The 23524-nt window shown below is 39.3% G+C and overlaps 1 protein-coding gene across 3 annotated transcripts; it reads right to left on the bottom strand.

Moving 5' to 3' along the window:
* Window positions 1–754: 754 nt before the first annotated feature.
* Window positions 755–23115, bottom strand: LOC100556794 (kallikrein-14). Of its 3 annotated transcripts, XM_016996039.2 has the most exons (7): window positions 22830–23115; window positions 16196–16386; window positions 13565–13658; window positions 10160–10340; window positions 8946–9196; window positions 6852–6988; window positions 755–4337 (listed from the first exon to the last, which is right to left on the bottom strand). In XM_016996039.2, the coding sequence occupies exons 3-7, from the start codon at window positions 13605–13607 to the stop codon at window positions 4182–4184; spliced, it is 768 nt and encodes a 255-aa protein (XP_016851528.1). In that variant the 5' UTR covers window positions 13608–13658; window positions 16196–16386; window positions 22830–23115; the 3' UTR covers window positions 755–4181. The 3 variants fall into 3 exon arrangements, with proteins under 3 accessions (XP_016851528.1, XP_016851530.1, XP_016851529.1); XM_016996041.2 differs by lacking the exon at window positions 16196–16386; XM_016996040.2 differs by lacking the exon at window positions 22830–23115 and having other exon boundaries at window positions 16196–16648.
* Window positions 23116–23524: the final 409 nt, after the last annotated feature.

The raw sequence follows: 23524 nt of genomic DNA, 5'->3' as shown, positions 1-23524 counted from the left end.
TGGATAATTAGATGCTGTCAGTGATGCTGACAGTCTTATCTAACATTATTTTTAAAGGAAAAATAACACTATGTTAACTGTGTCTTTAAACTGTGTTTTTAAAACAGTTTTCTAATCTTTTTTTAGGGAACTGCATTTCCCCTTTCCAGGGCGTTTGTACCCCACTATATGCTGGTCATGGAACGTAATAAAGTGTTGTTGTTGTTGTTGTTGTTGTTGTTGTTGTTATTGTACAGTTAAGGCCCGTTATAATATGTAATCTGACATTGCCAGTATTTATAGCTACTTATATTAAACATAATTGCATTTAGATCGGAATCAGTAAAACGTGCTGTCCTAATAATCAAATTAATCAGGGCTAGTTAGTGAACAAAGTAATTGATTAATCTCCTAATAATTAAAGCCCTAGAGGTAAGTTGACACTGCTTTGTGTGTACGCTCCTGCAATAATATCCACCCCATTGACTTTAATGATTTCATAAATCCCATTGGCAAATCCTTGAGGTTGAGTACATCTGTGGCCACTCCCAAGCTACAAAAGCTCCTGCTCTGGGTAACTAGAGTGGTTTACTAAAATAGTTTGAAAATCGAAACAGGCTTTGAATGTTTACACCAGAACTGTTGAAACTGTTGCCTTGAATGCTTATGCTTTGTTACACAGTGATGTTTCTATGTAATTTCAGTCCACTAAAACTGTGGGTTCAGGACCCAGACTGCCAAGCTTCCAAAGGACCAGATAAGACACAAGATGGACTGAAGGCAAAAGCAGAAGGTTTATTCTCAATGGCCAGAGAGGATGTCAGCGGAGGCAGCACTCCAATGAACTGACATACTGCAACTGCGAATACATAACATATTTATTGTATTTTAACAGCTATCCAAGTCTACCGTGTCATGGTTTGCAAAGGCACTGTACTGTGTGTGTGTTAACTGGAAAATTGAATGCATGAAGCCAACTGGCTGAGCCTGCAAAGACCTGGGAATTGATTTTGTTACTGTTTCTGTTCTGCTGCTGCAAACCAATTTGAACAAGTTTTTTCAGTGCTGGCTGAGTACTGCTAGAGAGCAGTGTGTACTCAGAGAGGTCTTGCTATTTCGAGGCCTGTTTGCTGCTGAGAAAATAGGGAGAAGAACCAGGACTGTAGTCTCTGAAGCAGATTTGTGGGCTGAGAAAGGGCTATTTATGACTGTGGACTTCTATAAGTGATCAGAGGGACCATTGTAAATACGGTAGAGTCTCACTTATCCAAGGTTCTGGATTATCTAACGCATTTTTGTAGTCAATGTTTTCAATGCATTGTGATATTTTGGTACTAAATTCATAAATACAGTAATTACTACATACCCTGTTTCCCCTAAAATAAGACATCCCCAGAAAATAAGACCTAGTAAAGGTTTTGCTGAATTGCTAAATATAAGGCCTCCCCCAAAAGTAAGACCTAGCAAAGTTTTTGTTTGGAAGCATGCCCGCTGAACAGAACACCAGAGCATGTAGGATTGGTAAATGTACGTACCATAGAGTGTTGTACATGAAAATAATGGTAGGAACAAGAAATCCTTGATAGGATTCACAGTTTGTCTGGTTATGCTGGTTTGTGATGACAACTACTGTACAATATATAATAAATGTTCGTTTTTTTGTTCAACAATAAATGTGAATTCTTCTTCATGGAAAAATAAGACATCCCCTGAAAATAAGACCTAGAGCATCTTTGAGAGAAAAAATTAATATAAGACACTGTAGCATTAATGTGTAATGAACTACTTTTTCTGTCAAATTTGTTGTATAACATGATGTTTTGGTGCTTAATTTGTAGAATCATAACCTATTTTGATGTTTAATAGGCTTTTCCTTAATCTTTCCTTATTATCCAACATATTCGCTTATCCTACGTTCTGCCGGCCCGTTTCTGTTGGATAAGTGAGACTCTACTGTACTACTGTTCTTTGATCTCTTGGAATTAGTAAAGTTCATGTATTTTTGTTCTGCAAACCTGAGTGGCATGTTGTTGTTTTGCGGGTGATTCTGGATCGCAGGCACACGTAAGAGGTTCTATTTATCATCAATAATCCACAACATATTGAATAGCTGTTAAAATACAATAAATATGCCATGAGGTATTTTTCCCTCACGCCTCTCTGTCCACAATATAGTCTATGGAATAGACAGAGGATACCACTTCTCTCTGGTGTTTAGTAGAAGATTAATTATGAAAGTTACAATGGATGTGTGGAAGGGAAAGAAATGGGAATGGTCAGGAAATGGAATCCCTTCCAGTAATGACTTGTGAATCAAGAATGTTTCAACGAAAGGGAAAGATCATGACTCTTTATACTCATGTATAACTCTAGACATTATAGTTAAAAAAATCAGTTCTAAAAATGTGGGTTGATGTGATGAAGGTGTATTGGAAAAATATAATACTTGTATTGGAAACCATATATCGAATGTAATCATATTAGAAATAGGAATAAGAAAATACAGTAGAGTCTCGCTTATCTTTATCTCATCTTCTTCAATGTAACTGTGCTTATGTATCCTTTTAATAATAATAGAGTGAAATAATAAATGTAATAATAATACAGTAGAGTCTCACTTATCCAACGTAAACGGGCCAGCAGAACGTTGGATAAGCGAATATGTTGGATAATAAGGAGGGATTAAGGAAAAGCCTATTAAATGTCAAATTAGGTTATGATTTTACAAATTAAGCAACAAAACATCATGTTTTGCAACAAATTTGACAGAAAAAGCAGTTCAATATGCAGTAATGCTACTGTATTTACGAATTTAGCACCAAAATATCATCATGTATTGTAAACATTGACTACAAAAATGCCTTGGATAATCCAGAATCTTGGATAAGTGAGACTCTACTGTATACAATCACAAGCAGAATGTGTGCATATAGCCCCAAAATACACTCTGCCTGGCAAATATCCAGTCTCCTCATAGCAGAGACCAAAGTTCACCCAAAGTGGCAGAGACATCTGTTAAAGTGTCAACAAACCAGATAAGATCCATGCTAATGGACAAAAGACAAATTAAGGCTTTTGGATGTCAAAATAAGCTTAAGGTAACCTGGCGCCATGAAGGGGTGCTAATGACTTAGATAGGGGAAATTCTTCAGTTAATGGAACCCCAGAAAGCCAAGATAGGAATTTCTTAGATAAGGCCTAATGCAAGGGTCAGAGGTCTTGAAAGTCGCCTATGTTTTAGTAAAGTGCAAAAATAAGACTTTTTTTTTTACACTAATTGGTGATGGATAATGCCTATATGACGTAGGTAGATGAAGGCAAAATGGTATAAAAAGGCCTGTGTTTCTTTGTTCTGTACCCTTGCTTTTTCCTTCCTATGCTTATTCTCGGTGGCCACTGAGAATAAATGTCTTTTTCTGCAGCAACCGGAACTCTCTTTGTCTCATTACCTCAAACCTTTGTCTGCCGTTTCAGATGTATCTACGGGTTAATGTGAATATTTTGACTCATCTCTTATGGGAAAAGGAACTATTGTCTTCTCTGAGAAGAATGGTGAAAGGCAAGAACATAGTCCTAAAAGAAGCAACCAACCCCTTTAATCTTTCCTCTGTGGGGATCCTTTTGGCTTTTTTGAATTCCTGGGCAGGTAAATGTCTCTCCCCCTCCCCAAGGGAGCTTGTTTTTTTTTTTACCTCAATTTATCCATGGGTCATATTAAAATATCTATTATTTTGGTCCTTGATGGGTACATGACTATGCGGTAATTTGCAAAAAATCTGGAAACTGTCTGAAGCATCCCCCACAATGTTGTTTTGGTAGAACAAGAAAGTTTTTACCATCACTCTAGCAAAGCAGATGTTTACTGTGTCCCTAGCTTCTCCCGCAATTCCCAGAGGACAACATGGCCAACAGCTGTATTACCTCTTCCCACACATCTTCCCCACAGCAAATACAATCACACCTCTCTCCCTAATATAAGGAGAGGGGATCGCACCGTTAATTTTCAATTAAGAGAGTAGACTAGTGCAAGCCACCTTGATAGAGAGACTAGCAAGATCTTGACCAATGTGGGGTGCTCTTTGCAATTACAGGAACCCTGAAAAATATTGGAAGTAAAATGGAAGCACAAGGAGGATGATGAATTGTCGGAGCTTTTGAGGTGAGTCTTCTTTCTGTGCTGAGTTTGGTGGATCGGGTAAGAGTCACCACGTCCCGTTGACAGTTTTCTGGATCCAGGGCACAATGCAGCAGACTTTGGCATATACACCTGGATTCCCTTTCTGTGCACACACATATGTGCCCCAAGAAACCACACCTTCAAGCTGTCCGTTGCAGACAAGCGGGCCCCCAGAGTCTCCCTAAAGAGAGAAAAGTTATAATTCAGTGATTTACAGATATGTCCATATAAGATTGACATCCCTGCCTGGCAATGCTCAACCTGTCACTCTCCAATTGTATTTGATGGAAAGGCCTCATCACTGCAACCAACATGGTCAAAGTTTATTGGAAATGACAAGGATTGCATCCCATTCAGTGACCTGATTAATTCTGTTCAATAGACAAATCTTGAAAAACTATTTTAAAAATTAGTTACCATCACAGAAAAGTTCTCGGAAGGTAGGTAGTTACCATCATATGGTTTTAAAAGAAATACTAGTACTTCTTTACCTTCCTATTTTAAAAATATGCTAAAATAGTAATTTTTAAAACCCACAACGCTGAATCCTACTATCTACCTACTGTGGTATTCTTCTATTCCTCATCGTCATGTAATCATCTGTAACAGTTCATAAATTATGACTTTAAATGTGATATTCTTCTTCTATCAGCAATGGATGTCACTTCCCCATAATGTTTAAAACTAACAAAATATACATTGCACCTTCCACATTAAAGTTACCATCACAATGCAATGCAGTGATTCTCAAAGTGGACGCTACTGCCCCCTGGTGGGCGCTGCAGAGATCCAGGGGGGCGGTGATGTATTAACTTTCTATTCTGAGTTCAAAAAATAGTTTCATAATTTCAAACTTCAATGTTTCTAATTTACACCTTTCTTTACAATATTTTATGAAAAAGGTAGAAACATTAATACATATATCTTTCTGTTTAATTGCTATTAAAAAAATTTAAAAATTAATTTCCAGGGGGCGCTGGTAGACCAATTAAGTTTGGGAACCACTGATGTAATGTAATTAATACTTAGTTATTGGGAAAAAGAACAATTTAATTACAGATTCTGTAAATATAATTGATTTTGTGTTGCTGTGAGTTTTCCAGCCTGTATGGCCATGTTCCAGAAGCATTGTCTCCTGACGTTTCCCCCACCTCTATAGCAGTCATCCTCAGAAGTTGTGAAATTTGTTGGAAACTAAGCAAGTGGGGTTTATATATCTGTGGAATGTGCAAGGTGGGGAAAAAGACTTGTCTGTTTGAGGCAAGTATGAATGTTGCAATTGACCACCTTGATTAGCATTGAAGAGCCTTGCAGCTTCAAAGCCTGGCTGCTTCCTGTCTGGGGGAATCCTTTGTTGGGACGTGATTAGCTGACCATACATCCCGGAAAACTCACATCAACCCAGTGATTCCGGCCTTGAAAATATTTGACAACGTAATTGATTTTGTTATGTTTATCAGGAAAAGTAGGTTGAACAGAACTCATGCTTCCCATGCTGAGTTACTACATTCAGTTTGTAAAATCTCCGGGGAGGACTGGGAAAGGTTTTTATTTAAAAGCCCAGAAGGATGCTGCTGGTTGGGGAATAAGTGCAGAAGAGAGGGATAAAGTGAGAAGCAGACAGATCATGCTCTCTGACTATTAAATTATAAGCATCCAAACTGGTCCAGAGTGTCTCCCCACATTTAACACTTGGCATCAGTTCCCATTGTCATGGTTTGCAAAGACACTGTGCTATATGTGTGTTAACTGGAAAATGAAGTTCATGAAGCTGATTGGCTGAGCCTGCAAAGACCTGGGAATTGATTTGATACTGTTTCTGTTCTGCTGCTGTTGAACCAGTTTGAGCAAGTTTTTTTTCAGTACTGACTGAGTACTGCTGGTGAAGAGAGCTGTGTACTCAGAGAGGCCTTGCCATTTTTGAGGCCTGTTTGCTGCTGAGAAAGGAGGGTGAAGAACCAGGACTGTATTCTTCTCTGAAGCAGATTTGTGGATTGAGAAAAGACTGTTTATTACTATGGACTTCTGTAAGCAATCAGAGGGACCATTGTGAATACAGTAGAGTCTCACTTATCCAACATAAACGGGCCGGCAGAACGTTGGATAAGCGAATATGTTGGATAATAAGGAGAGATTAAGAAAAAGCCCATTAAACATCAAAATAGGTTATGATTTTACAAATAAAGCACCAAAACATCATGTTATACAACAAATTAGACAGAAAAAGTAGTTCAATATGCAGTAATGCTACATAGTAATTACTGTATTTACGAATTTAGCACCAAAATATCATGATATATTGAAATCATTGACTACAAAAATGCATTGGATAATCCAGAACGTTGGATAAGTGAATGTTGGATAAGTGAGACTCTACTGTACCACTGTTCTTTTGATCTCTTGGAATTAGTAAAGTTCCTGTATTCTTTTCTTTGTTCTGCAAACCTGAGTCTCATGTTATTGTTCTGCGGGTGACTCTGGGCTCACGGGCACATGTAAGAACTTCCATTTATCATCAACAATCTGCAATACCCATCAGTCCCCAACAGCCTGGCAAATGGTGAAGAATAATGGTAAATTGACACCTAAGCACATTGAAAGGCCACATATTTTCCATCCAGTCGTAATTAAATCTCTCTCACCCTCCCTTTATGGATTACGGCTAAATCTCAAATGTCCGTTCTCCTTCGTATACCTGGCAAGAGTCGGTGCCTCCTTGCGGTACTCCGGCACACACCATGTATGGTGTAATGGACCCTCGATATGCTGAATTGCATTTCGGTTGAGGGACAATACTGACATTTGCACACTGCAGCTGTGCTGGAAGTTGTGCTGGAAGAGACACACAATACAAAAGTGTTAACGTTGCTTGAACAAAAGCAGCATTAGAAGCAGAAAGTGATGGGTGAGGACTAAAAGCCTGGCTCTAGTGCTCCCTGACCTGGACATGTAAACATGTAAACACTAGCCACTGTTGTTGTTTCTGTTGCCCTGTATAAGTGACTTTGTAAAGATGGGATTTGCCCCGATCCCTGGCACTGTTTGGATTGCTATTTTAGATGATGCTCATATAGTAACATTATTTTTTAACATGGAATAGCAATGCATGATGCACTGGCCAACACACATTTTGGTGCCTCAAATGTTAGACTTGTTTCTGGGTATATTTGACCCAATGATTCAAAAAATGGCATCACTTTCCCCCTATCAGCAATAATATTTGAGATACAGAACATGTGCCATTTGCCTGGTGCTTGCCTAGAAAAATCAAGATATTTTAATGTAGTGTTTATGGTAAATTAATATCATTTAAGCACGAAGGAAACATATTAAAATTAAAAGGAAATCTACTTATTTCATATTAAAAGCACAAAGGTATGGTACAAGCTTTTCAGTGATACGACACATATATCTAAAAAACTATGGCTGATGTAGTCTTTTCGATGAGATTTTTTGAATCAGTGCCACAAATAACCCTAGGAATAAGCCTAAAAACCAAGACACTAATAATTTCCTTTGTTGGGCTGTATTACTTTTTCTTTATATCCATTCATTATTTTGTAAACACATATAGAAACAACAAATAAGAAAAATGGGCAAAAAAAATCTCCCATATCATTCTCCAAAAAGGTTTTAGAAGCAACAAGTATGCCTAAGCAGCTCTGCTCCATGGTTTTGGATGGGATCCCAATGGGAAAGAAATACCCAAAAATAAATTTGAAGTAAAAAGCTGTAGCCAACAGCAGAATGAAAACTGACTTGGATATTGACAGAAGGAGCACTCTGCTCTTAAAGCATTATGAAGTGTTTGCTGTTATCGAATCTGGAGAGAGCGGGTGAGCTCCCTCTGTCAGCTCCAGCTCCCTATACGGGGACATGAGAGAAGCCTCCCACAAGGATGGTAAAATGTCAAACATCTGGGCATCCCCTGGGCAACGTCCTTGCAGACAGCCAATTTTCTCACACCAGAAGCAATTTGCAATTTCTGAAGTTGCTCCAGATTCAAAATAAATAAATAAATCAGTTGTTTCCAACATTGCTTCAGAATACAAGAAAGGTCACAAACCCCATAAAGGATGACTTGGAAACCTGGCAATGCTGACTAGGGGATTCTGAGGGTTGTAGTTCAAGATATAACTGTTTCCAAGCTCTTCCAAAGATCTAACAGGACTGATATCAGGAACTATCAAGTGCAGGTATAGCCACAGCCTGGTTAAATGGCTGGGAATTGTGCAACGGGTTAAACCACTGAGCTGCTGAACTTGCTGACCAGAAGGTTGATGGTTTGAATCTGCGGGACAGGGCGAGCTCCCGCTGTTGGCCCCAGCTTCTGCCAACCTAGCAGTTTGAAAACATGCAAATCTGAGTGCTGGAATCTGCCCTGAGTCCCCTCGGGGAGATTGGGGGGAATACAAATAAAGTATTGTTGTTGTTGTTGTTGTTGTTGTTGTTATTATTATTATTATTATTCTAGGAGCCTTCGATGGCCTAGGGGATAAAAGCCTTGTGACTTGAAGGTTGGGTTGCTGACCTGAAAGCTGCCAGGTTCGAATCCCACCCGGAGAGAGCGCGGATGAGCTCCCTCGATCAGCTCCAGCTCCATGCAGGAACATGAGAGAAGCCTCCCACAAGGATGGTAAAACATCAAAAACATCTGTGCGTCCCCTGGGCAACGTCCTTGCAGACGGCCAATCCTCTCACTCCAGAAGCAACCTGACACGAAAAAAAAATTATTCTCTAGAAGTAGCTTTCCTCAGCCTTGAGATATTTCAAGAGGTTCTCTGTTCACCTTGAGGAGATCTAGTGGTGCCCCAGCCAGAAACGGTGCACTGCTTCCCGTCATTGGGGCAGCCAGACGGCAGCTGAATGGTCTTCACAGCATCAGACAGTCTGGCACAAGGCTGAAGACGGAGCAGCATGTAATCCTTGTTGTTTTTGCTCCGGTCATACTCTGGGTGGACTCTGACTTCAGCAATATTCAAGCACTGTTCTGTCCTTTCATACCTCCTCAAGTTGCTCTTTCCTAGGCATACCTTCATTCTATAGGAGTAGGAGGCAAAAAGAGATGACATAAGTAGCAGGTAGTGAGATTTAGGGAGCTCCGGTGCTGCATGCAGTCATGCCGGCCACTAAAATGCAACACCGCCTCAGCTCTGCGAGTGCAGCATTTTTCCAAATGAAGCAGAGAGTGTTTGAGGATTGGGACATGCGTAGAAATACAAAGGTGCTTGTTTATAAAGCCATTGTCCTCCCAACCCTGCTCTATGCCTGTGAAACGTGGACGGTCTACAGACATCACACTCAACTCCTGGAGCGTTTCCATCAGCGTTGCCTCAGAAAAATCCTGCAAAAATCTCTTGGGAAGACAGGCGGACAAATGTCAGTGTGCTTGAGGAAGCAAAGACCACCAGCATTGAAGCGATACTCCTATGTTATCAACTCTGCTGGACTGGCCACATTGTCACCTTGGAGCAGCTACTCTACTCCAAACTCAAGAACGGGAAACGTAATGTTGGTGGGCAGGAAAAGAGATTTAAAGATGCTTAAAGCCAACCTTAAAAACTGTAGCATAGACACCGACAACTAGGAAGCCCTGGCCCTTGAGCGCTCTAATTGGAGGTCAGCTGTGACTAGCAGTGCTGCGGAGTTTGAAGAGGCATGAATGGAGGACATAAGGGAGAAACGAGCCAAGAGGAAGGAGCGTCAAGCCAACCCTGACCGGGACCGCCTTCCGTCTGGAAAACAATGTCCTCACTGCGGGAGAACATGCAGATCAAGAATAGGTCCCTTCAGCCACCTAAGAACACACACCCAAGACACCAGAGATGGAAGACAATCATCCTCGAACTGCAAGGAATCGCCTAAGTAAGAAGTAGTAGCCGGCCACATGACCTTGGAGGTGTCTCTTCTAAGTTGTGGGAGATGGCTTGTTAATGGACTCAGACTAATGTCTTCTTTCCCCTCCCCTGAACCTCCACCTGAGCAGTGATCTTCTTGACTTACTGTCTCCTGGGTTTGCAGTGAGCTGCAGAGAGCACCCAACACGGATGTACTAAGCTCCCGCCACAATAAATGTTCCAGTTGCCTCTGCGCCCTGTAACAAGGGCAGCCTGGAAGGCCCTGGAGCGCTGTGGGCAGTTGTATCCGCCAATGATCCGTTCTCCAGTCCCGTCCTGAGCAAAGGCTGCAAAACATGGAACACAAGACAAAACATGGACAAAACATGGAACACAAGACACAACTATGTTAATTGTATAGTCTCTAAAGCAGGGGTCCTCAAACTTTTTAAGCAGAGGGCCAGTCCACAATCCCTCAGACTGTGGAGGGGCCGAATTATCATTTGGGGAAAAAAGAACAAATTCCTATGCACACTGCACATGTCTTATTTGTAGTGCAAAACAACAACAAAAAAATGAAAGAACAATACAATATTTAAAAATGAAAACAATTGTAACCAGCATAAACCTATCAGGATTTCAATGGGAAGTGTGGGCCTGCTTTTGGCCAATGAGATACTCAAGTGAATTAGGATTGTTGTTGTTGTGTGCCTTCAAGTCATTTCAGACTTTGGGCGAGCCTAAGTCTAAAATTATTTATTTATTCATTTACTACATTTATTTATTACATTTATATTTCACCCTGAAGGGGACGCAGAGCAGCTGTATGTACATACAATATATTATATTACAGTAGAGTCTCACTTATCCAACACTCGCTTATCCAACGTACTGGATTATCCAACACATTTTTGTAGTCAATGTTTTCAATATATCATGATATTTTGGTGCTAAATTCGTAAATACAGTAATTACTACATAGCATTACTGCGTATTGAACTACTTTTTCTGTCAAATTTGTTTTATAACATGATGTTCTGGTGCTTAATTTGTAAAATCATGACCTAATTTGATGTTTAATAGGCTTTTTCTTAATCTCTCCTTATTATCCAACATATTTGCTTATCCAACGTTCTGTCGGCCCGTTTATGTTGGATAAGTGAGACTCTACTGTATTAGCATAGCACAATATTAGCATTATATATTACTATATTGAACTATACCACTATACTGTAATATTATATGTAATATATAACATATAATTAATATTATTGTATGGTATTATTATCAATATTATATGTATATACAATATATTATATTATATTATTAAAATGATATTAAAATATTATATTATAAAACTGAGGGCGGGGGTCAGGTAAATGACCTTGGAGGGCCGCATCCGGCCCCCGGGCCTTAGTTTGGGGACCCCTGCTCTAAAGTAATTAACCATTACCATTTCTCTTTAAAACTCCAGCGAAAGAAGACAAACAGAATCAGCAGCCAAATATGTGTGCTTCCCAATAGTACTGTCATGTTTAGTATGGAAGACCACATAGAAGGTCCAATAATGCAGGTACTTGTCGTGACCCACACTGACAAACCAGTTGTCAGAGTTTTCATCTTTGGTAGGAGCTATGTGTAAAGCTAATGGATCTTAGAACTCATCCAAATTGGTGGAGCCCCCAGATGGCATAGTGGACTAAGTGACTTGAAGGTTGGGTTGCTGACCTGAAAGTTGCCAGGTTCGAATCGCACCCAGGGAGAATGCGGATGAGCTCCCTCTCTCAGCTCCAGCTCTATACAGGGACATGAGAGAAACCTCCCACAAGGATGGTAAAAACATCAAAACATCTGGGCGTCCCCTGGGCAACGTCCTTGCAGACGGCCAATTCTCTCACTCCAGAAGCGACTCAAGTTGCTCCTGACATGAAAAAAAAATATCCAAATTTGTGATCTACACAGATTTATATCACACCTTCCAGGTTGCCTTTTTATTATGGCGAGAGCTTAGTACATCTGTGTTGGGTGCTCTCTGCAGCTCACTGAAAACTGGTTTTATCTGATTTGTCCCAAATTAATTCTCTTTAACCAGAGGTGTCATCTGGATACCTCTGGTAAAAGCCCAACAGGCTCCGCATTTTGGGACTGTCTGGAAGCTCCTGGGTCTAACCAGGGCAGGATATTGACAACTTGAACTGGAACAGATTCTTGTGTGGACTCAGCCCCAGAGAACGGGACGCAAACCAACAGATATAAATTAGAAGGAAAGATTCTACCTAAACATTAGGACAATAATGGGCAACCTTTCACGCTTGGTGCGTCAAAATTTACCAAAAAACTTAGCATGACTTGGGTGGTGTGTCACTTCGAGAAAAAAACCATAATTTCACAATATGTATAGTTTAAACAAAAAAAATATATAATTGTAATATATAACTGTATTCAATAAATCAAAAACTATTTACTACTATTATTTCCATGTACAACAATCTATGGTACCTCTTGCAGTTTCCATGCTGATTTCTCTCTATTCTAGATTCAATGTAGTCATGAGCAAAGAATAATAATATAATAATATAATAGTAATAATATGATAATATACTACAATAATAATAGAATAATAATAGAACACACACACACACACACACACATATATATATATATATATACACACACACACACACTAGCTGTGCCCGGCCACGTGTTGCTGTGGCAAAGTGGTGGTGGTACTGGTTAAAAATTGTTGTGTAATTTTTATTTGATGTTATTTGCATTTTTAAATTAATTTTATTGTAAGTTATATTTTTATTTATTATATTTTATTATTTTCTTGTATTATTTTTAGTTATTTTCTGTTATTATAGTATTTTATTGTATTAATTTTTTAGTGTTTTTTATTATTTTTTATTGCGTTGCTAGGAGACCAAGTTGGAAGAGCTTAGCCTTCTAACTGGCAGCAATTGGATAAAAGCAATTATTCCTCTCTCTCTAATTAGGACTTTATTTTTCTTTTCTTTTTGTTGTATCAACCTAGAGGCATGGATGATGGGTTGTGTTGTCAAATTTCGAGGTTGGGGGGCCTGTAGTTTTGTTGTTTTGTGAGTCGCCGTGATGCCATCACTCTTTTATATATATAGATATGTAATGTGCATAATTCTCATGGAGTAAACAACAAAACCACTGGACCAAATCACACCAAATTTGGCCACGAAAGACATAGTCATCCAATCAATCTGCATGAAGCAGCGTGTCAGCAAAAATGGCTAGGTGTGTCAGTGCTGACACACGTGTCATAGGTTGGCCATCACTGCATTAGGAAGACCTTCTTGACATTAAGTGCCAATCCACACTGGAATAGAGTGCCTTGGAGGCTTTAAGAGTCTCCTTCTTTGGAATTCTTTGAACAAAGTTTCAATGTCCAACATTTAAGGCTGCTTTTGTTGTAAATTCATGCATTACAGGGAGTTGGTCCTTGTGCTTTCTTCCATCTCTATGGTTCTATAATTATATAGTCAGAAATTCCTGAGACTTTGACCTGAGACCACCTTTCTCCAGAGTTATTTTTCCTTACCTGCAGAGCCCATCAGAAGCAATCCAAAGACCAAGAGCTTCATAGTTGGACCAATTGGATCAACGGGAGCCTATTAATCCTCCTGTGAAATGTGCTGCAGGGCAAAAGATTTGCAAGGTTCATGAATCGTTTGTGCAAGATGCTGATACTGGTCTGCATAGACATCCCAATAAATAATACTCAACTGTGTTATTATCAGTAATTATTTATGTAAACAGTCCTCTGGCCATTATTATTTATGATACATGATCATTCATACTGATACTGCAACAAATGGGGATTATTACTAACAAGATAAACACTTCCTTTTGGGTGAGGACATGTGTGAACTTTTTGGAGGTGGAGTGTAGGAGGGGCAATTGCATTGGAAAGAGGAAATGGTTTATTCTTCCCTACTACTAATGCATTCTGTTTTTTCCCATTATAATAATAAGTAAGCAACAGAAATGAAAGAGATAAGCAATCATGCTAATTGAGACAACTAGATTACATAACCAAACAAAAAAATCTGGTGTCATGGTTTTTAGGCCTGTTCCTAGTGTTCTATGATGCACTGATTCAGAAAATTGCACTGCATAGATTGCAACAGCTCTAGTTTTTTAATATATGTTATCACAATTTTCAATGGGCGAGCAGATGGCACATATGGCATATATTCCGTATCTCAAAAACTACAGCTGATGAGAGAAAACTGTTGACATTTTTTTGAATCAGGAGTTCATATTTAACCAGAAAAAGAGCTAAGATTTAAGACACCAAAATGTGTTGTTGAGCAGTGTTATTTCAATCGATTAAGTAGAGTATTTTAATGGTTAGCAGTTCAGAGACCTATTGAAGAACAGGGTATATATCTATCTATCTATATAAAAGGGTAATGAAATTTCGGCCTAGGACAAAACAACAAAACTACACATCCCAGAAACACTAAACTTGGCAGCACAACCCCTCATCCATGCCTCTACGTTCATACAACAAAAAGAAAAGAAAAATAAAGTCCTAATTAGAGGGAGAGGAAATAATTCTATTTATCCAATTGCTGCTGGTTAAAAGGCTAAGCTCCTCCCACTTGGTCTCCTAGCAACCCACTCAGCCTAGGGGACAGGCAGACTTAGGCCTCACTTAGGCCTCTTTCCCACTGCCTATAAAATACAGATTATCAGATTTTAACTGGATTATATGGCAGTGTAGACTCAAGGCCCTTCCACACAGCTATATAACCCATTTATAATCTTATTATATATTATATAATATTATATATATATATATATATATATATATATATATATATATATATATATATATATAATCTGCTTTGAACTGGATTATCTTGACTCCACACTGCCATATAATCCAGTGTGCAGTCGGACACAACTGGACTTAATGTCAGGAGAAAACCTTTACCCTTTACCTTAACTACCACCAATTCCTCAATACTTTATTTCCCATACCACCATACTTTGCCACAGCAACGCGTGGCCGGGCACAGCTAGTAATATATACAAATTTAATGTGCATTTTTCCCATGGAGTACACAACAAAACCACTGAACCAAATCACACCAAATTTGGCCACAAAAGACATAGCCACCCAATCTATGTCTTTCAAAAAAAAAAAACCCTAAAAAAATGTCCAAATTACAGAGGATGAGGAAGAGCCGTTCTCCCCCTGGCTGCCAGTTAGAAAGGTAGGCCCTGCCCCCTTAGGCCTCGCTCAATTTGTGTCATAGTAACCCCCTCAGCCACAATGGCTGAGGGTTCACTTAGGCCTTTTCCACACTGCCTATTAAATACAGATTATCTGATTTGAACTGGATTATATGGCAGTGTAGACTCAAGGCCCTTCCACACAGTTATATAACCCAGAATGCCAAGGAAGATAATCCACAGTATCTGCTTTGAACTGGATTATCTTGAGTCCACACTGCCATATAATCCAGTTCAGTGGGGATTTTATACAGTTGTGTAGAAGAGACTTCACTTAATCCAGTTCTAAGCAGATAAAACAAGATTATAAATATAATGTATAAAATTACTGTGTTATAATAAAACAGAACAAGGAAATAACATATACTAACTACAGTAGAATCTCACTTATCCAAGACTCGCTTATCCAAGGTTCTGGATTATCCAAGGCATTTTTGTAGTCAATGTTTTCAATATATCATGATATTTTGGTGCTAAATTCGTAAATACAGTAATTACAACATAACATTACTGCGTATTGAACTATTTTTTCTGTCAGATTTGTTGTATAACATGATGTTTTGATGTTTTAATTTGTAAAATCATAATCTAATTTGATATTTAATATGCTTTTACTTAATCCCTCCTTATTATCCAAGATATTTGCTTATCCAAGGTTCTGCCGGCCCGTTTAGCTTGGATAAGTGAGACTCTACTGTAGCACTAATTCCTCAATACTTTATTTGCCAAACCACCACACTTTGCCACAGCAACGCATGGCCGGGCACAGCTAGTTAAATATATAAAGACATTTAAAATTTAATGTAATATATCAAATACATTAAAAAAATTGTTTTGAAAACCAAATATATTGTATTTTGTTGATGACATGTGCCGGTATGTTGTTTCAGACTCACGGTAACCCTAAAGGAAACTTATAACATATTACCTATTTTTGGGAAGGTTTTTTCAGAGAGAATTTGGTTTTTCTTCCCTTTGAGGTTGAGAGAATGTGACTTGCCCAGGGACACGAAGTGGGTTTCCAGACCCAAGCAGGAATTTGAATTCTGTTTTCCAAAGCTGTAGTCCGATGCTCAAGTCTCTGTATCCTACTGGCTTTCTAGCTCAGCGGTTCTCAAACTGTGGTCCGGGGAGAATAATAGCAATAATAAATTTTATTTCTTACCACCTTCCTCATGGCTCAAGGAAGGGTACAGCATAGTTAAAATAAGTAAAAGTAAAGGTTTCCCCTGACGTTAAGTCCAGTCATGTCTGACTCTGGGGGTTGGTGCTCATCTCCATTTCTAAGCCGAAGAGCCGGCGTTGTCCGTAGACACCTCCAAGGTCATGTGGCTGGCATGACTGCATGGAGCGCCGTTACCTTCCTGCCGGAGCGGTACCTATTGATCTACTCACATTGGCATGTTTTCGAACTGCTAGGTTGGCAGGAGGTAGTTAAAATACAAAGATGAAAACATAAGGCCATTAAAAACACATAGATTCAAAAATGTAGGCATAAGCTTAAAGCACATTAAAATCATCCATACTAATAAAATGCTGATTTAAAATTCATAAAGACTGGGTAGGTCTTTAATCCTGTTTTAAATTCTGACAGCTCGCTTAGTTGTCAATTCCACAATTTAGAGATGGCTGATTAAAAGGTCCTCTGAGTGACAGTTGCCAGTCAGGTTCTGGCTGGCTGAACTAAATGCCTTTCAGAAGATTTAGGAGGATGGGGTGGAGTATATGGGAAAAAGATGATCCTGCAGGTAATTTGGACCCAAACTATGTAGAGCAGTGGTTCTCAACCTGTGGTCCCAAGATGTTTTCGGCTTTCAGCTCCTAGAAATCCTAACAGCTGGTAAACTGGCTGGGATTTCTCGGAGTTGTAGGCCAGAAACATCTGGGGACCCCAGGTTGAGAACCAATGATGTAGAGTTTTAGAGACTAACTTGTCCAGAGACTAACTTACAGCCAGTGGAGTAATTTTAGAATAGGTGTGATATGCTCACTCCTAGATGTTCCTGTAACCAATCTGACTGCTATATTTTGAACTAATTGGTGTTTCTAAACTTGTTCCAAAGGTAGCCCAATGTACAGCACATTGTAGAAGTCCAACACATTGTAGAAGTACATGCACTGCCTCCTTTAAGCCTTCCAGTTCTAACTGAAGCTGATAATAAGCATCCTGATGATCACATCTATCTGGGCTAACATTTGTGGAATGTTTGCCTGAACCAAATCCTTGTATCAAGTGTCGCTGTATCAAGTGTTGTGATTCAGCTAGAACCTCAGATTGACTCTGATGAGGAAGATGGCATTCAGGTTCCAAATCAGGTTCAAAATGTCCCTGATGTAGAAGATGAGGAACAGAGAGTGCAAGTTCATTTTCCCACAGCAAGGAATGGTGTTGATGTTGCTGATACTGAAACTAGCCAGGTGCAAATGGACTTGGAAAAGGAGGACAGTTCTCAGTCTGATAATGAAGCTCAGCAAACTAACAAGCAGGCTGACCTTGACGAAACAGGTTCCTTAGATCGAGCTGACCGTTTGGAATTCAGGGTTCGGAGGAGTGTCAGAATCGCAAACAAGAGGGAGGTTAGAGGCCAGAGAAATGCTTTCATGCTTTGCAAAGGGTATTAAAGCAATGTCTTTGGAGACAAACCTTTGTCAAAGCAACTTTCGTTCAGCCAAGAAGCAAGCTCTCATTTTCCTGGATTATCTTGCAGCTTTTGTGTTCATGTTCATGTAACTTTGTCATGCTCTAATGGGGCTTTGTTTATTCCTTGTGATTTCTTGGATTATTCTTTAAGGCAGAGGTCCTCAAACTTTTAAAGTGGAGGGCTGGTTCATGGTCACTCAAACTGTAGAGGGGCCGAATTATTTGAAATAAATATGAACAAATTCCTATGCACACTGCACATGTCTTATTTGTAGTGCAAAAAAATCCCCAACAACATTTTATTTATTTATTTACTACATTTATTCCCCACCCTCTCTCACCCCAAAGGGGACTCAGAGCGACTTACAAGTTGTATGTACATAACATATATTATATTATTATCACAGCAAATAATTAGCATTATATATTACTATATTGTACTATACCACTGTACTGTAATGTTATTAGTAATATTATATTTAATATATAATTAATATTATTATATTGTATTATTCTTAGTATTATTATATTACATTATAATATTATTATCAATATTATATGTATACACAATATAACCCTAACCCTAGCTGTGCCCGGCCATGTGTTGCTGTGGCTTATGGTAATCATTTGTTGGCCAGGTGGAATAGCAGTGAATAACCTTGCAGCCTCAAAGCCTAGCTGTTTTCTTCTTATGCAAATCCTTGTTTGGTGAGCTGGAATACAATGGAATAGGCTTGCTGCTTGGAAGGCTGGGTACTTGTGAGCCTAAGTCTAAAACTGAGGGCGAGGGCCAGGTAAATGGCCTTGGTAAATGGCATCCGGCCCCCGGGCCTTAGTTTGGGGATCCCTGCTTTAAGGCTTTATTTTGTAACGCTCTTTTGGAACTTTACTTTTGCTTTTAAAGAACTTTTTTATCTTCTATTTTCTAATAAACTACACAAGACTTCAACCTGTGTGCAGTTTGGTGTTTACAGCAAGGTGAAGCTAACCTGAGGTGCGACAGGGAGCCCACTTAAGCAAAGGCCAAATGGTCAGATGAAGCCCAGGCTCGACTCCTGGCCAGTCTTAAATCAAAACAAGCATCAAGTCTAAGATCAGAAATTCTCTAGGATCAACCAGTAGAATCTACTCTGAGAGCTTATGACAAGCCAATCCTTCTACTACAAGAAGACCTAACTTTTGTCCACAAGCCTGGCCATATCTAACATATTGGGCCCATCTGGTTCGACAATGAATGCCAGATTATGAAAAACCTTAAGAGATACCTATATTGGCTGCACCCCACTCCCTGTTCCAATTAAAAAGGGAATATAAGATCATCTAAGGCAAAAGAAACTGCAACATGACCATAACACCTGGTTGCTATTGATCAATGCTTTGCTGGACAATAATGCTAAAAGCTTTAGGCAACTTGTATCAGGAGCCCTGCAATCCCCACATAGAGCCCCAAATTGTGTAATCCCAGCTAGATCATTTTAGATCTATCTTTACGGATACCAGCCGCCTTAATCTAGCTCCGGAACTGGACCAGGATGTTAATGGGGCCGGGCTGTGGTGCAGGCTGTTGAGCATCTGCAATAAATCACTCTGACCATGAGGTCATGAGTTCGAGGCCAGCCCGTGGCGGGGTGAGCACCCGTCAATTAAAAATAAAAAATAGCCCCTGCTCGTTGCTGACCTAGCAACCCGAAAGATAGTTGCATCTATCAAGTAGGAAATAAGGTACCACTTATAAAAGTGGGGAGGCAAGTTTAACTAATTTACTACCTGGAATGAGGAAGTGCCGTCAGAGTGGATGATGAAGCAGCTGCTCCCCCCTGTGGCCAGAATCGAACATCCCCTCAAGAGAAAGTTAAATTGCTTCTGCGTCTGTCTGTCTCGGTCTCTGATGTGTTTATGGGCATTGAATGTTTGCCCTATGTGTGTATAATGTGATCCGCCCTGAGTCCCCTTTGGGGTGAGAAGGGCGGAATATAAATACTGTAAATAAATTAATTAATTCCCACGCCTTGCCTGCGGTGCAATAAGAGTCTTTGGACTATAATAAAAAGTTGTTGTTGTTGTTGAATCTGTTCTAGGAGCTCTCCAAAGGTGCAAACATAGTCTTTCAGTGGGAGTGAAACCCCATCTGGTGCAGCCTGACAATCCTTTAACCCCAGTTTAGGACTCTAAATAACAAGCACCTCTCCATTATCTCCTTCAAGAAAGATGGGATATACATAAGTAAATAAATAACTAAATACAGTAGAGTCTCACTAATCCAACATAAACGGGCCGGCAGAACGTTGGATGAGCGAATATGTTGGATAATAAGGAGAGATTAAGAAAAAGCCTACATCAAAATAAGTTATAATTTACATCAAAATAAGTTATAATTTTACAAATTAAGCACCAAAACATCATGTTATACAACAAATTTGACAGAAAAAGTAGTTCAATGTGCAGTAATGCAATGTAGTAATTACTGTATTTACGAATTTAGCACCAAAATATCACAATGAATTGAAAACATTGACTACAAAAAATGCATTGGATAATCCAGAACGTTGGATAAGTGAGTGTTGGATAAGTGGGACTCTACTGTAAATGAAATGTCATGGAACCATAACTATTCAGTCATCTTTCCAGAGTTTCTTTAGATAGGGCCATAAGAAAAATAATGTGAAGAGGTGGGGAAGACGACAAATTCATTCATTTCTGATTTCTGGGTTGCTGTGAGTTTTCTGAGTTGTGTGACCATGTTCCAGAAGCATTCTCTCCTGACGTTTTGCCCACATCTATGACAGGCATCCTCAGAGGTGTGAAGTCTGTTGGAAACTAGGCAAGTGGGGTTTTATATATCTGTGGAAAGTCCAGGTTGGGAGAAAGAACTCTTGTGCCTTTGACAACACTATGAATACATTGTTTCTTACTAAAAGTATTTTCAATTTCAACTTTCTATTTAATTGATTCCCAATATGGTTGATATACAATTAGGCTTGGAAGGGCCAGGTTGCTGATAGCTGAAGCATCCAGGACTGGTGGTCACTCAACTCCTAATAGGTAAAGATTTTCCCCTAACATTAAGTCTAGTTGTGTCCGACTCTGGGGGTTGGTGCTCATCCTCATTTCTAAGCTGAAGAACCAGAGTTGTCCATAGACATGTCCAAGGTCATGTGGCCAGCATGACTGCATGGAGTGCCTTAACCTTCCCGCTGGAGTGGTACCTATAGATCTACTCACATTTGCATGTTTTCAAACTGCTAGGTTGGCAGAAGCTGGAGCTAACAGCAGGAGCTCACTCCACTCGCCAGATTCGAACCTCCATCCTTTGTGTCAGCAAGTTCAGCAGCTCAGTGGTTTAACCCGCTGTGCCACTGTATGTAAGGAAATTCACCCCTTTCCCCAAGTAATCTGATTCATTATTAAATAGCTGTTCCCTCGGGGAAACGATAATATATATACAAAAATATATTGTATATACGTATAATATTGATAATAATATTATAATGGAATACAATATTATACTACTAATAATATAATATAATAATATTAATTCTATATTATATTTTAAATATAATATTACTAATAATATTACCATATAGTACAATATAGTAATTTAATGCTTATATTGTGCTATGCTAATAATATATTGTATGTTCATTTGATTTGTAAGCTGCTCTGAGTCCCCTTCGGGGTGAGACGAACGGGATATAAATGTAGTAAATAAATAAATAAATAAAATTCTTCATGCCTCACAACCTCTGAGGATGCCTGCCATAGATGTGGGCGAAACGTCAGGAGAGAATGCTTCTGGAACATGGCCACACAGCCCAAAAGACATACAACAACCCTCTTCATGCTTAATCAGAATCTTTTTTCTTTTAGCTTGAATCTACATAAACCAGGGGTCCCCAAACTTTTTAAACAGGGGGTCAGTTCACGATCCTTCAGACCGTTGGAGGGCCGGACTATAGTTGGCCACTGAGCAATAATAATAATAATAATAATAATAATAATAATAATAATAATAATAATAATGAGGGTTGGAAGAGACCCCTTGGGCCATTTAGTCCAACCCCTTTCTGCCTTTGTGCAGCAAAAGCACAAGCAAAGCACCCCGACAGATGGCCACCCTGCCTCAATGTTATTAATAATAATAATAATAATAATATTAATAATAATAATAATGGGGGTTGGAAGAGACCCCTTGGGCCATTTAGTCCAATCCCCTTCTGCCTTTGTGCAGCAAAAGCACAAGCAAAGCACCCCTGACAGATGGCCACCCAGCCTCAATGTTATTAATAATAATAATAATAATAATAATAATAATAATAATAATAATAATAATGGGGGTTGGAAGAGACCCCTTGGGCCATTTAGTCCAACCCCTTTCTGCCTTTGTGCAGCAAAAGCACAAGCAAAGCACCCCTGACAGATGGCCACCCAGCCTCAATGTTAGTAATAATAATAATAATAATAATAATATTAATAATAAAGAGGGTTGGAAGAGACCCCTTGGGCAATTTAGTCCAACCCCTTTCTGCCTTTGTGCAGCAAAAGCACAAGCAAAGCACCCCTGACAGATGGCCACCCAGCCTCAATGTTAATAATAATAATAATAATAATAATAATAATAATAATAATAATAATAATAATAATAATAAGGGTTGTAAGAGGAGACCCCTTGGGTCATTTAGCCCAACCTCCTTCTGTCCTTGTGCCGTGGGGGCCGGATAGATAGCTTCGACGGGCCGCATCCGGCCCCCGGGCCTTAGTTTGGGGACCCCTGACATAAACCAACAAAACAATATCAACATATTATTTTTAAAATCCCACAATCAAAAACAGAATAAAACCACTATTCGTTTCTGACCTCCTCCTTGATAAAATTCTAAACAAAAGATTACAAGTAGATTTGTATATTTATTCTGGCACTCACCTGCAGTTCTTGATGAAGCACCAGATGAACGATGCCTCTAAGACGTCTGAAGAAGAGCAGATGAATAAATAGTGATGTTAAGATTTAAATGCGCATAGAGTAGGATGGCCCTGGCCGATTCCGTCGGTGATGCATCACAGCTTTGGAGCCTTCGCAATGAGTCAAAGCAGGACCTGTCTATCTTCTCATGTCAGCACCACAAAAAATCCACATTAAGTGTTGAGTAGGTTGGTTCCACCCTCCACCTCTTCACATTGTTGTTTCTCTTGCCGCTCTGGCCAAGGGGCATTTAGGCACAAGGTTAATTCTGGGACATAATGGAGGCTATATAATGCATTCTCAAAGGGCAATAGAGGGTGAGAATGAGATGGAGACAGAGCAAGAATGAACCCCACTACTATAGTTGTCTAGGAATGAGACTTATGAAGAAATTGGAATATACTCATTTGAACTCACTGAAAGATTAATGCGAGGGAAACCTGAAGTGCAGGCTCTCTGTCTCCAAAAGAAAATCTAGGTGTCTTGTGTGTCCATCATAAGGAGAAACACCACCCACCTTTCTTGTAAGTTTCTGCCATGTTAAATTCACTTACTGTTGGGTTTGTTTCTTATCTTTCTCCCCACAAACAGTCCAAATCCAAATTTATTTAATGCTTAGACCAGGGGTCCTCAAACTTTTTAAGCCGAGGGCCGGT

Source organism: Anolis carolinensis, unplaced genomic scaffold (genome assembly GCF_035594765.1).
Source record: "Anolis carolinensis isolate JA03-04 unplaced genomic scaffold, rAnoCar3.1.pri scaffold_10, whole genome shotgun sequence".
NCBI classification, from domain to species: Eukaryota; Metazoa; Chordata; class Lepidosauria; order Squamata; family Dactyloidae; genus Anolis; species Anolis carolinensis.
This window is presented reverse-complemented; position numbering and strand designations above follow the sequence as displayed.

What these genes read in the sequence shown, in the direction of transcription:
- LOC100556794 (XM_016996039.2), bottom strand. Translation starts at nt 13,607, where the DNA reads ATGAAGCTCTTGGTCTTTGGATTGCTTCTGATGGGCTCTGCAG. An exon ending in CACTGCAAACCCAGGAGACA is followed by an intron (nt 9,197 to 10,159) that starts GTAAGTCAAGAA and finishes CTACTCCTATAG; the next exon opens with AATGAAGGTATGCCTAGGAA. An exon ending in CACCACTAGATCTCCTCAAG is followed by an intron (nt 6,989 to 8,945) that starts GTGAACAGAGAA and finishes TGTCTCTTCCAG; the next exon opens with CACAACTTCCAGCACAGCTG.